Source organism: Nematostella vectensis, chromosome 8 (assembly GCF_932526225.1).
Source record: "Nematostella vectensis chromosome 8, jaNemVect1.1, whole genome shotgun sequence".
Taxonomy (NCBI): Eukaryota; Metazoa; Cnidaria; class Anthozoa; order Actiniaria; family Edwardsiidae; genus Nematostella; species Nematostella vectensis.
This window is the reverse complement of record NC_064041.1, coordinates 318,784-331,385: the sequence shown is the minus strand read 5'-3', so window position 1 is coordinate 331,385 and position 12,602 is coordinate 318,784. Positions and strand designations below refer to the sequence as shown.

At 37.7% G+C, this 12,602-nt stretch overlaps 1 protein-coding gene and 2 long non-coding RNA genes across 4 annotated transcripts in view; 1 reads left to right on the top strand and 2 right to left on the bottom strand.

Moving 5' to 3' along the window:
* LOC116607202 overlaps positions 1-12,602 on the bottom strand; it is a 29,931-nt gene that overhangs the window by 5,301 nt on the left and 12,028 nt on the right. For both annotated transcript variants that reach the window (XM_048731476.1, XM_048731477.1), the window contains exons 8-9: positions 10,389-10,494; positions 4,776-4,945 (exon numbers count right to left, since the gene is read on the bottom strand). In XM_048731476.1, the coding sequence (XP_048587433.1) occupies positions 4,776-4,945; positions 10,389-10,494 (276 nt within the window). The remainder of the gene's footprint in view (positions 1-4,775; positions 4,946-10,388; positions 10,495-12,602) is intronic.
* LOC116607199 lies at positions 229-1,277 on the top strand. Its single transcript, XR_004292249.2, has 2 exons — positions 229-616; positions 837-1,277. It is a non-coding gene; the product is annotated as an uncharacterized LOC116607199 (long non-coding RNA).
* LOC125570200 lies at positions 5,912-10,012 on the bottom strand. The gene is made up of 2 exons (XR_007312563.1): positions 8,983-10,012; positions 5,912-6,962 (listed from the first exon to the last, which is right to left on the bottom strand). It is a non-coding gene; the product is annotated as an uncharacterized LOC125570200 (long non-coding RNA).

Sequence of the window (12,602 nt, the reverse complement as noted above, 5' to 3'; positions counted from 1 at the left end):
TTTTTCGCCATGCGCAGAGTTTTGGGCGCCATCTTGTTTTGTTCTGGCCGCGCGAGAGCTGGGGAGGCGAGAGGGGAGTGAAAAACGCCGGAAAACTATGCTTTTTACTCGTGGAACACGAGTTTTGGGAATAACCACGTAAATTTACCTCAAGTGGCGGCGGTGGTGTGGACACTTTGATTATAAAGAATGATTGGTCAATATATTGCCCAATCGAAAAGTGTTTACTTTAAAACCGTACAAAGAGCGAATAAAAACAGCCGTCTTATTTTACACGTTCCCTATGGATTATGGGGCTGTGACTCTTTTAGCCAATCGTGAAGTGTGTACTTTTTAAAAACCGTACAGAGAGCGAATCAAAACAGCTGTCTTGTTGTATCTCTAGTCGCCATTTTGAATTAATTGTTGTAAATCTTGTGAGTTGTGAGTTGTTCTACTTCAAGAAATTCATTTGGGCGTCGAATCTTAAAAAAAATCATGGTTATCTACGCTGCTGATGAAAGAGAAACACACCAAGTCCACATTCGTGAATACAAAAGCCAATGTGAAGTGCCTTACTCTCGCCGGGGCAGATTTGAAACTCTTCACGTCGAAATCAAATCGACAATTACCGTAGGTAAAGTCAATAATATAAGCAGTAATTGTTATAAAACTTTAGGATTCGTTGGGAGAGAATTTGTAAATGCTTGTTAATTATTTATGATTTTACATCTAGACCCATCAAAGCAGGTAAACATATTTCTTCATATGAACTCTTTTAAGAGTTCATATGAATACTTAAAAATATTATTCTTCAGATTATTTTATTGTTACCCTTCTCCTTCTCTTCTTTCTAGGTTCTTAGCTTCTCAAGCAGTGGAATTGCATGTTAATTGTTAGACCTGTGAATCAAATGAAACTCAACCAAGAATTCCCAGTACAACATTTAAGAGTAAAGTGAAATTCTAAAGAACTTGCAAATGATCTTACATATAGCAAATTCAAGTTAAGACAAAAAACATCCTTCAGTCATCACAGCCTTCATCTGTTCTGTTCATGCTTTACCATACGAGCTACAAGCAGCAATAACTTAAAAGGAGGGAAAAACAAGTGCAGTTAAAAATGAAAAAATACACTCAGCAACATCATGTACCAAGATCAACAATCAGAAATTGCCCAGATATTATTGTCTTGCCATGCTTTGTCAAGTTGAAGGAAGGAGTAATCCACTGCTTTTAATTCCTATAGATGCCATGTTTATTTTCTACTTCGTGAATAAATAGGACTAATAACAAGAATTTCAGACCTTTTTTTAAACAAACGATTGGAATGTTATTCCAGAAAATTAATGTCCAGAACCCTGCAAAATAGGGTAGCCTGTATCTCTTTAATATGCAGGAATATCCAATAACCCTATTTTTTTTTCTCATCTAGGGGCCTGACCCCAGACCCTGTAATTTCTAATAAAACAAAGTGAATGACTGGGTGAGAGTTAGCAATGGCCCCCAACCTTTCCGATTCCCCCAATCCCCTCGATTCAGGGGGTGGTGAAATACATCACCTAGACATATTCTAGTCTTAATGTTTTCTGTACAAAAATTCCACGAGTTCGCCATTGCGTTGCTTTGATTCTGAGTAACAACTCACACTTGGTCCAAACAGCGTGAAACATGTATTACTTGTCACGCCAATTGAAATAAGGTCGGAACGAATCGCTTTAGCACACGGTATGATATATAATATGAAACGATAGCGCTATGCAAATGTGATACACTTCCAAACAGCTTAAAATACTACTGTCGGCGACTGTGGCTTTTTAGCGGAGCCCGCGCGGAGCCCCATAGGTATAGAAATTGGTCATAAACTAGGTGACTCGAAATTTGTGGACATGACGTTATGTCACACGCTGTCAGCTATCTGTACCACTCACGTGATCAGCTCATGCGACCAGGCCAGCTAATTAATTGATCGCTCTAAACCAATGATAGACAAGCTCCAACAAGAACTGGGGAGACTTGAAAAAGCAGGGGGGGAACTAAGCCTATTCTGACTTTTGACATAAAACGATCAACGCCGCTGATCGTATTCAACAGAATACAAGTTGGCAGGGAAGAATTGACAAGAAAATTGTTTCATAGAGAAAATGCAACTGATTAGCCGGTCATGAGAAAACCGGAAAATGAGAATTTGCAGAATACATCTGTCTAAGGGACTGCTTTGTACTTTTACAAGCTGGGAATAATAAAATGTCATCGGCTCGATTGCAGTTGATTTTAGATGAAGGAAAAGGCTACAAAACCGGCAGAATTTATCAGGGAATTGTCGAGGCTCTGCACTACTATTTTCATTAAGATGTTACAGAGCAAAATCAGAGAAGAAAGCTTTATGATAGCTAAAATACGAAATTGTTCTCCGAAACAACAAGCTAAGGTGAGAGATAGCAGTTAGTAGCATTATATACCCTAAAAATAGGACAGTCAACCCCATCTGAGCCCCACTACCCCTCCTGAATTGATGCTGTCAAATCTGATACTGTTAGACAGGAGTAGGAGAAGGATAGCGAATTGAAATATTTGTATTCACAAAGATTTGTAGTTGCATCTTCCAGCAACTGTTACCTGAATTTTAGTAAAAGTTTTAAAAACTGGCTGAAAATTTTCATCATGGAATTTTTTAGGTACAAAATGTTTGGCTCTCTTGCTGTAAACATCTGCTGATGTCTCTTGATCTTTATTATAGAAATGTAAAATAGTAAATATATGTTCAGAATCAGTTTTCTATCAAATGAAGCTACACACTTAGAGCACTGTTAATAAAAAGTACTATCGCCAATATTTTTTGTTATGCTGCAAAAGAAGTGGTAATTGGGAGGAGGTCTGCATTTCATTACAGTTGTAAAAATAGCTAAGATCAAATAAAGCTTGGACTGTGCATTTCAAACAAGTTGCATGTATGAAAGAGTGGGGGGAGGGGTGTATAAAGCACTTGATATACATCACTCTTTAGTCTTTCTACAGCATATATACCCTAACCCTAACCCTAGCCTGGGGGGACTTCGATAAAAACAGACGGGGTGATCGCCAGCAAAATCAATTTTAAACCTAATGGATAGTAAATTAGGTGTGGTTAAAGGAATTTTTAACCCTAAGAGATAGCAGAATCAGAAAAATTATGTTAAACACCCCTGAGTAATAGCAATTGGTCGAATTTTATACCCTAGGAGATAACAGAATCATGAAAAAACGTTAAACAACCTCTCAGGAATAGCAGTTTGCCGAATTTTATACCCAAATTGAAAAAAATCCTTCAACACCCTAAGGGATGGCAGTTGTTTAAAATGTTATACCCTAAAAGATGTGACGATCACCTCTGTCTACTTTTCTTAAGAGTCTGGAGGTGAAAGTTGTTATTATGGATCTCTTTTTTATTCTTAAAATAAATCGTAGTTTAGAAACTCTTTAAGGTGTCATACCCTTAAACTGCCCGAGGTTTCTCCATATGAAAATCGCAATAAAGCTGGCTCCGCTTTTAGGCAGTGCCTAAATATATATTAACCCAACTATATGCAGAAAATTCAAGAGAGAGAAATATTTATCTACCCGAGGTTTGTTCAAAGCTTTGAAAGGACCCGTTGGTACCGCGGAACTTTTTTTTTTCGCGTTTTCAGGCAGAATGTTTTACCCCTGAGGTGTGGCTCCACCTATAACCCCACAAGTTACTGAAAGCGCTTCCGAGAAGAAAGAGCTTGAGTAAAGCGGCGAGGAGGACGAAGATTGCGGTAGACTCGAGTTACTGAAAGCGCTTCCGAGAAGAGAGAGCTTGAGTAAAGCGGCGAGGAGGACGAAGATTGCGGTAGACTCGAGTTACTGAAAGCGCTTCCGAGAAGAGAGAGCTTGAGTAAAGCGGCGAGGAGGACGAAGATTGCGGTAGACTCGAGTTACTGAAAGCGCTTCCGAGAAGAGAGAGCTTGAGTAAAGCGGCGAGGAGGACGAAGATTGCGGTAGACTCGAGTTACTGAAAGCGCTTCCGAGAAGAGAGAGCTTGAGTAAAGCGGCGAGGAGGACGAAGATTGCGGTAGACTATACAAGCACCAGGACTACAGCAAACGCGACGGAGACTGACCGTATGATAGGAAATCTAAGAAGAACAAAGGATTCCTATTCGGAAATTTTAGGTGAAAGTTATTGTGTTACCAAAACATCAGCGTAGAACCCATGATTTTAAATGATGAAAGACAGAGTCTTATTTTCATTACATATTAAGACTCTTGTTTGAAAACATCGTCCATTTGCAATGAAATGGTTGTGATTGTTCGAGATGATGAAGCCGCCGAGCAGTCGGTCATTGATTATTGGGATCAAATTGTAATTCCCCCAACGTGGACTACATAATGAGCGAGTAGAATAAGCTGGTTCTACTGCACGCGTTGTTTCATTTTTTTCCTTACAAGCTCGCCCGGTACCAAACAAGATGGCGGCCACGACAAAGCGCATTGCAAAAGACACCGGGTATTACGCCTTCAAGCAGGCTAACACGACAAGGTTGCAATCGGAGAATCCATGTGTTGTAGCCTGTATTGCTTGTTTATCAATTAATAAGGCAATTCAGCGTAAAATGGCCCTTGGTTAGCTGTGGCATGTGCTTACAAACATTCACATTGATTGAAAAGATCAGGATGCAGCTATTTGCACTTAATTCATGGACCACTGCGGGTTACGGCACATGGATTCTCTAACCTTATTTGAAATGGGTGTGTTTAACCCTGTGTTGATTTGCTTTACTTAGATGAGAATCACCTGGAAGTCTGTACAGATACTGTACACTGATTGGAGCGTCGACCTGTCCATCTGGCGTTGTCATGCCAACAGACAGATGGTCTGGGCCAGTCGACTCCTTGTGCAGGGCTAGGATGTAGTAGGGAACTCCAGCTATCAGGTCGATCGGGTCAGACTTAACGCCAGTCAGTCTGGAATACATCGATTTAGCTCAATAACACATTAAATACCAACAATGTACCAAAAACTGGTATTCGACTCTATCAATTTTCGTCTTTAATGAGACTTCTTCAAGGCTTACTAAAGAAGGTGAATCGTTACAAGCTTTTATTATATGGCTACGATAGTACGCGCGCTGTGATTGGCTAATTGGTAGTGGTGACATTCTAGTTTGGCCCGTCTCTGAGGGCATTACGGAATTCCGTTTTGCCCTTCAAAAAAAAAAAAATTCACAATCTTCTGTTTGTTTAATTTTTTTCCACCTTCAAACTGCAAAATGAGCGACAGCGAACATTCGAGTAGCGAATACTAACACCCAGAATAAACAGAAATGGTTGGTTGGCGGGCCGTCTTTTTCCGTATCTAGAGCGGGACATTTTGTGAGCTTTTTTGTGTTGCTTTGTTGGGTTGCACGAATTTCGCTAAAACAAAATCGACCAAAACACCAAAGCCATAAAAAAAAATGGGAATGGACGAGCACTCTGAGTCAGAGTTTTATTATCCTGAAGAGATTGAAGATGAAAATTTTGACAATTAAGAGAAAAAACAATAAGATGACTAGCCGCCACCGATAGCCAAGAAATACGAAGCTTAAGTCATATCGGATAAACAAACAAAATGAATAAATAACAAGGGGTGTAAAGACCCAGAAAAGTCTCTTTAAGATAAGCACTGCCTGTTATTTGTAAATGCAATATTTCTAATATAGATTTAGGCACTGCCTAAAAGCGGAGCCAGCATGACTTTTTTTCAGCATAAACTTGTGTAGAACCCCCTTTCCCTGAACTTTCAATTATGCATCATGTTCCACCACCCACAAAAAGGCACCATATGTAAAACATATAAAGATTGCATGTTCTATAAATACTGCAACTATTATTAACAGGTGTCCTCCCAATCCTCCTAGGGAATACCTAGAACAAATATGTTTTTTCTTCTAGGTAAAAAAAGTATTTATTGACATTACTAAGGATATCATTAACTAAACTATACTTGATAGACAACTGATACAGCAAAATTAGCAAAATAAATTTATGCTTTAACAGGGAAGGCTTTCAGGTGTGAAGGGAGGTCATATTATAAAATGAGGATCAATTAAAGTTCCTCACAAAAAAAACTGGGTGCTATTTTATACTCTTCAAAATTAAAAACAATAAACAAATACATGTCAAATTCCTATACATTAATAAGTATATCAGCAAATGACACTATCACAGTGGATTTCAGGTAAAAGTACTCACTCCCTGCCTGTACTGTCCCAATTCCTTTTACTTTTTTAAATCACTTTACTTAACTTGCAAAGATAGGGCTTGTGTAAGTTTTAAGCAATTCAAATATTAGAAAAATAACTTTATTAACCTTCTCTATTGTGCTTTAGAATGTAACTTTGCTAAGGGTGGATTAAAAGCACTCCGACATATTTGAACAAATTCTGAGTACATTATTTTATTATCCAGTTAAGAACCACATATAAGAACCTAGAATGAACCTGTTAACCTAAAATTATCAAATTAGAATCCTTTTTATAAGCATCTATTTAGCCTATAATTTGAAATAGGTTGAAATAGGAAAATTGATTTCTAAATAGTTTTAAATATGATCTTAAGAGATCATATAGGAGACCTGTTTTTGTTTTTTATGATTAACTTACTCAATCTCAATTACTTTACCATGAGTCATGTAATAGCAAGAGACTATTTATGAACCTAAATAGCCTAAATGTCACTAACTACACATTATACAAGAACCTGTCAGGCTAACTTGGAAAAAAAAAACTAGGTTTTTCTCTTTTTATAACTCTGGTTCATTTTTTTAGAACAATTTTTCCATTAAAATATTATCTTACTTTTTGTTACTTTATATGTGTTTATTTTTGGTGACCTACATTAAATACCAATGCCTTATATGTACATCCTGCCCTGGGTTATGCCTCTTAGCCAGCAGCTTGTGTCTATCAGCTTGATTTCAGAATCTCTGGCTGAGATTAACCTGAAGAAGTTTGGAGAAAAGCATTTAAGAAAAAACTGGTAATTTTCTTACGATACAAATATTATACCACAAAAACCTAATTCATAAAACCTAAAACTAAAAATAGGATACAAATATTATACCACAAAAAAACATTATTTATAAAACCTAAAACTAAAAATAGTCCCAACTCAAATTTTCTAAAATGATTCCCATTACAGAAAATGAACGTATGAACGTTGCTGTTTCGTAAAGCTCTATGATCTGATGAGCCAGAGGTTGAAAGCTTTTATAGGAGAAGCTGCAGAGAGAAAAAAACATTGCTTTTGAGCACATTGCTCCTCTACAAAAAAGCTGTCTTGGCTTTCTATGAAACCTGAATTTTACTTTTGGACCACATTATATTGTGCCATGAGAAAAAAAACTTTTTTAAGGTTTGTAAGAAAACATTGAGATACCCAGTGTTATTGAAAATATTGTAGGTGGTATAAAAACAAGGCATGTTTTTTAGGTAATAACAGATCCTCAAGGTCCTAATATGTATGTGCACCTTCTTTTAAAATCAAAACAGAATTCCAGAATAGTCGCTTTAAATTTCAAGTGTTTATCCAATGTATGTTGTTTTTCACAAATTACAGGGTTTTAGGAGACCAGCTCTCAATTTCTTTAAGGTTTTAGGAAACCATTTCTCCATTTCTTTCTCCAAAGAAAGCTGGAGTTTACCCAAGTAATTCATTTAAGCCTTGCTCATCTTTGTAAGAATTTGACCAATCATTCATTGAAAAGAATTAAAAATCACTTTTGGTTTTATTTCTAGTATATCATAGCTGTCAACCAAACTCGGACAGAAATCTTGTGAAATCGGATGAAATACAGCAAATATGTGAAAAAAAAAAAAACAAGAGAGCCAATGTGGATGAATACAGAGAATGTATGAACATTCTCACAAAAATTAGGTTTATGATGAGGTCCAAAATCTTGTGACAGAGTTGACAGCTCTAGTAACTTATACTCAATTCATTCATGAATAGTAGTTATAATTTTCCTATGATAGATGGTGAATGGCAGATTTAGAGATCGAATTTGATAAATACAGCCTAGAATACTTATTCCCTGAGGTAAGTACTTAAGGGTGTACTGACATCTGTTGCTAAGGAAAATTGAATATAGCATAAAAGCTTTGTGGAGGGTCATAAGGGTCTGATATTTGCCAAGTTGACCACCACAAGTGTGCTGACTATTATGTTAACGTTACCCAGTGACTTCATAATGTGACGTCATAGATACAGATAAAACCAAATACTTCAAGTAAAATTGCTCGAAAACAAATATTAAATAGGTTTTATGAATATTGAGGGATGGGCGCATTAAGCCAAGCATGCGTTTTAGAAATGATTAAGTAATTGTGTTTTTTTTGATTTTTTAAAGGTCCTGAAATCAAGATTATTTGATATAATTTTTGTTCCTGTTAGATTAACACTAAATCCAAAAGGAATACAGAAAAAATATTGCGTTTTGAAATGGCGACTTGGCGACAAAAAAAGCTTTAGTTTTAGAAAACACAGAACCGGAAGTGAAACAAAGCCCGCGCGTGCTCATTCGGCCTACTCAGACACACTGATATCTCACATGATGAAATTTAAATGAGCGCGCGCAGGTAGTGAAAATTGAAAACTTTGGCTTAAAAAGGGTTGGCTTGACTAAATCTTCGCTGAATCTTCGTTTTTACAAAACATTGGAAATATCATCACCCGAAAAGGCTGAGATCAACTTGAAGTCAATTTTTGGGAGCTTGAAACGCATATTTTTATCTCTTTTACTTCAGGAAAGCTTGAAATGACAAATTCCGTGTTATGTATATGCGCGCGCTCAACGCCACCAGCGTAGCAACGTCGTTCCTGAGCAACACTAATGTCAGTACACCCTTAAAGTAAATTAAATTCAACAATGAAAAAGGTGTTCAAAGTTTGAAAACAAAACAACTCCGAAAGACGGTTCCGCTAAGTACTTTAATACAATAATAACAATAATAATAACTTACCTACGTCTACCAGTGCAAAAACAAATACATAGGAGCACTTGTCGGAGAAGGTGTCCATAAAATTAGCTTATTTTTTCTTTCTTTATCTTCTGGCTTACTCTCACATTTCAGCTGACCTTGACTCGAGCACAAGAGTTGACTCTTCAAAAATTTCAACCATGCTTTTACACAGTCTTTTGCACATAATTAGACAAGTTTATATCCCTGGTTAGCATTCCCACGAATGATTTTTTTCAAGCACTTCTCTTTCGACAATTCTTGGCTTTTCTGCAGTCAGTTTTCGTGTGTTTTTGAGAGCCATATTGTTTTGCGCGCTCTAGAGGCCTGTGTCGAGGCAGATCGCGGCCGGCTGGCAGCTTGTGGCAATGACGTCATTGACCACAAAAACTGAGTCGCCTAGTTATAGACCATTTCTGTACCTATGGGGCTCCTACGGTCGCGCTGGCTCCGCTATCAAATCATAAAGCAGCACAAAGCGATTGGCCAAAGTTTGTTCTCTACATACCGTGGAGTTTTAGAACTAAACAGTCCATTAATGCCGTGAAGACTGACATCTGAGCTTTCTTTGTTATTGTTTGGATCAACTTCACCTATGATAAAGCCTGTAGCTTTCAAAAGGTGCAAATAGTAGCCCGAAAAGTCGTCCAGTTACTTGTTGTTGAATCTTTTCACTCATTTACATTTTTGATTTGGCAGCGCCCGAGTGTTTCTTGTTTTCCCGCCTTTTTGAAATCGATCGATAATCGATATTACGCGAAAGCGAAAGTTGATTTGTTTTCTTGTCATTTCTATTTTGAAAAGCCATATAATAAATAACTTACTAACCTCGACCGTTCGTTCATAGCGGCGTTTCTCGCAAAGCCTCGGTCGATACGCCAAAGCCCCAGTTTGATATTTCTCGGCATGACCTCACTCTCGGTTAGTAAGTAGTTAATAACATGTATAAGCTTATAAGCAAGCTTGTAACGATACATCTTCTTCAGTATGCTTTAAGAAGTCTTATAAAGACGAAAATTTGACAGAGTCGATAATCATCATCATCATCATTATCATTACCATTATTATTCAAATAAATACCAACAAGTTTGTCGTTACATAGAGGGGAGGAAGAGATTTCGACAATGTTTCATTAAGAGCGTTCTGTGTTTTCCCTGATTGATGTTTCCATAAACACCTATTAAGAACGTTGTGAAGATCAAGACCCTAGCAATTTAGAATATCACAGGTTTCCAAAATTTAGAAACATTATTTTTATAAAAAATTGAAAACCATTTATTGACATAAAACGTGTATAATAGGCATGGGCCGCGCCAGTTAGTAATAGGATGGGTGAGGCGGTCAGTGGTGGTCATTTAAATGGGAGGTGTTATGCCATATAGCCACCTTATCTTCCAAGGGTTACTTACTCGCTTTGTCTCATCGGCGACGTGCTCTCTTGCACATGCGCAATAAGCCGCTTGCTTTTCGGGTCGAAGTCGCTACCCAGATACAGTTTGCCCTCTTTTCCGCTCGCTAAAATACACAAGCTTATGGAAATCAGTCGCTAAAATACACAAGCTCATGGATATCAGTCGCTAAAATACACAAGATCATGGATATCAGTCGCTAAAATACACAAGCTCATGGATATCACTCGCTAAAACACACACGCTCATGGATATCAGTCGCTAAAATACACAAGCTCATGGATATCACTCGCTAAAATACACAAGCTCATGGATATCAGTCGCTAAAATACACAAGCTCATGAATATCAGTCTCTAAAATACACAAGCTCATGGATATCACCGGCTAAAATAAACAAGCTCATGGATATCACTCGCTAAAATACACAAGCTCATGGATATCAGTCGCTAAAAGACACAAGATCATGGATATCACTCGCTAAAATACACACGCTCATGGATATCACTCGCTAAAATACACAAGCTCATGGATATCAGTCGCTAAAATACACAAGCTCATGGATATCAGTCGCTAAAATACACAAGCTCATGGATATCACTCGCTAAAATACACAAGCTCATGGATATCAGTCGCTAAAAGACACAAGCTTATGGATATCACTCGCTAAAATACACATGCTCATGGATAATCACTCGCTAAAATACACAAGCTCATGGATATGACTCGCTAAAATACACAAGCTCAAGGATATCAGTCGCTAAAATACACAAGCTCATGGATATCACTCGCTAAAATACACACGCTCATGGATATCAGTCGCTAAAATACACAAGCTCATGGACATCACTCGCTAAAATACACAAGCTCATGGATTTCAGTCGCTAAAAGACACAAGCTCATGGATATCACTCGCTAAAATACACATGCTCATGGATAATCACTCGCTAAAATACACAAGCTCATGGATATCACTCGCTAAAATACACAAGCTCATGGATATCAGTCGCTAAAATACACAAGCTCATGGATATCACTCGCTAAAATACACACGCTCATGGATATCAGTCGCTAAAATACACAAGCTCATGGATATCACTCGCTAAAATACACAAGCTCATAGATATCACTCGCTAAAATACACAAGCTTATGGATATCAGTCGCTAAAATACACAAGCTCATGGATATCAGTCGCTAAAATACACAAGATCATGGATATCAGTCGCTAAAATACACAAGCTCATGGATATCACTCGCTAAAATACACACGCTCATGGATATCAGTCGCTAAAATACACAAGCTCATGGATATCACTCGCTAAAATACACAAGCTCATGGATATCAGTCGCTAAAATACACAAGCGCATGGATATCAGTCGCTAAAATACACAAGCTCATGGATATCACCGGCTAAAATACACAAGCTCATGGATATCACTCGCTAAAATACACAAGCTCATGGATATCAGTCGCTAAAAGACAGAAGATCATGGATATCACTCGCTAAAATACACACGCTCATGGATATCACTCGCTAAAATACACAAGCTCATGGATATCAGTCGCTAAAATACACAAGCTCATGGATATCAGTCGCTAAAAGACACAAGCTCATGGATATCACTCGCTAAAATACACACGCTCATGGATAATCACTCGCTAAAATACATAAGCTCATGGATATCACTCGCTAAAATACACAAGCTCATGGATATCAGTCGCTAAAATACACAAGCTCATGGATATCACTCGCTAAAATACACACGCTCATGGATATCAGTCGCTAAAATACACAAGCTCATGGATATCACTCGCTAAAATACACAAGCTCATGGATATCACTCGCTAAAATACACAAGCTTATGGATATCAGTCGCTAAAATACACAAGCTCATGGATATCAGTCGCTAAAATACACAAGATCATGGATATCAGTCGCTAAAATACACAAGCTCATGGATATCACTCGCTAAAATACACACGCTCATGGATATCAGTCGCTAAAATACACAAGCTCATGGATATCACTCGCTAAAATACACAAGCTCATGGATATCAGTCGCTAAAAGACAGAAGATCATGGATATCACTCGCTAAAATACACAAGCTCATGGATATCAGTCGCTAAAATACACAAGCTCATGGATATCACTCGCTAAAATACACAAGCTCATGGATATCAGTCGCTAAAAGACACAAGCTCATGGATATCAC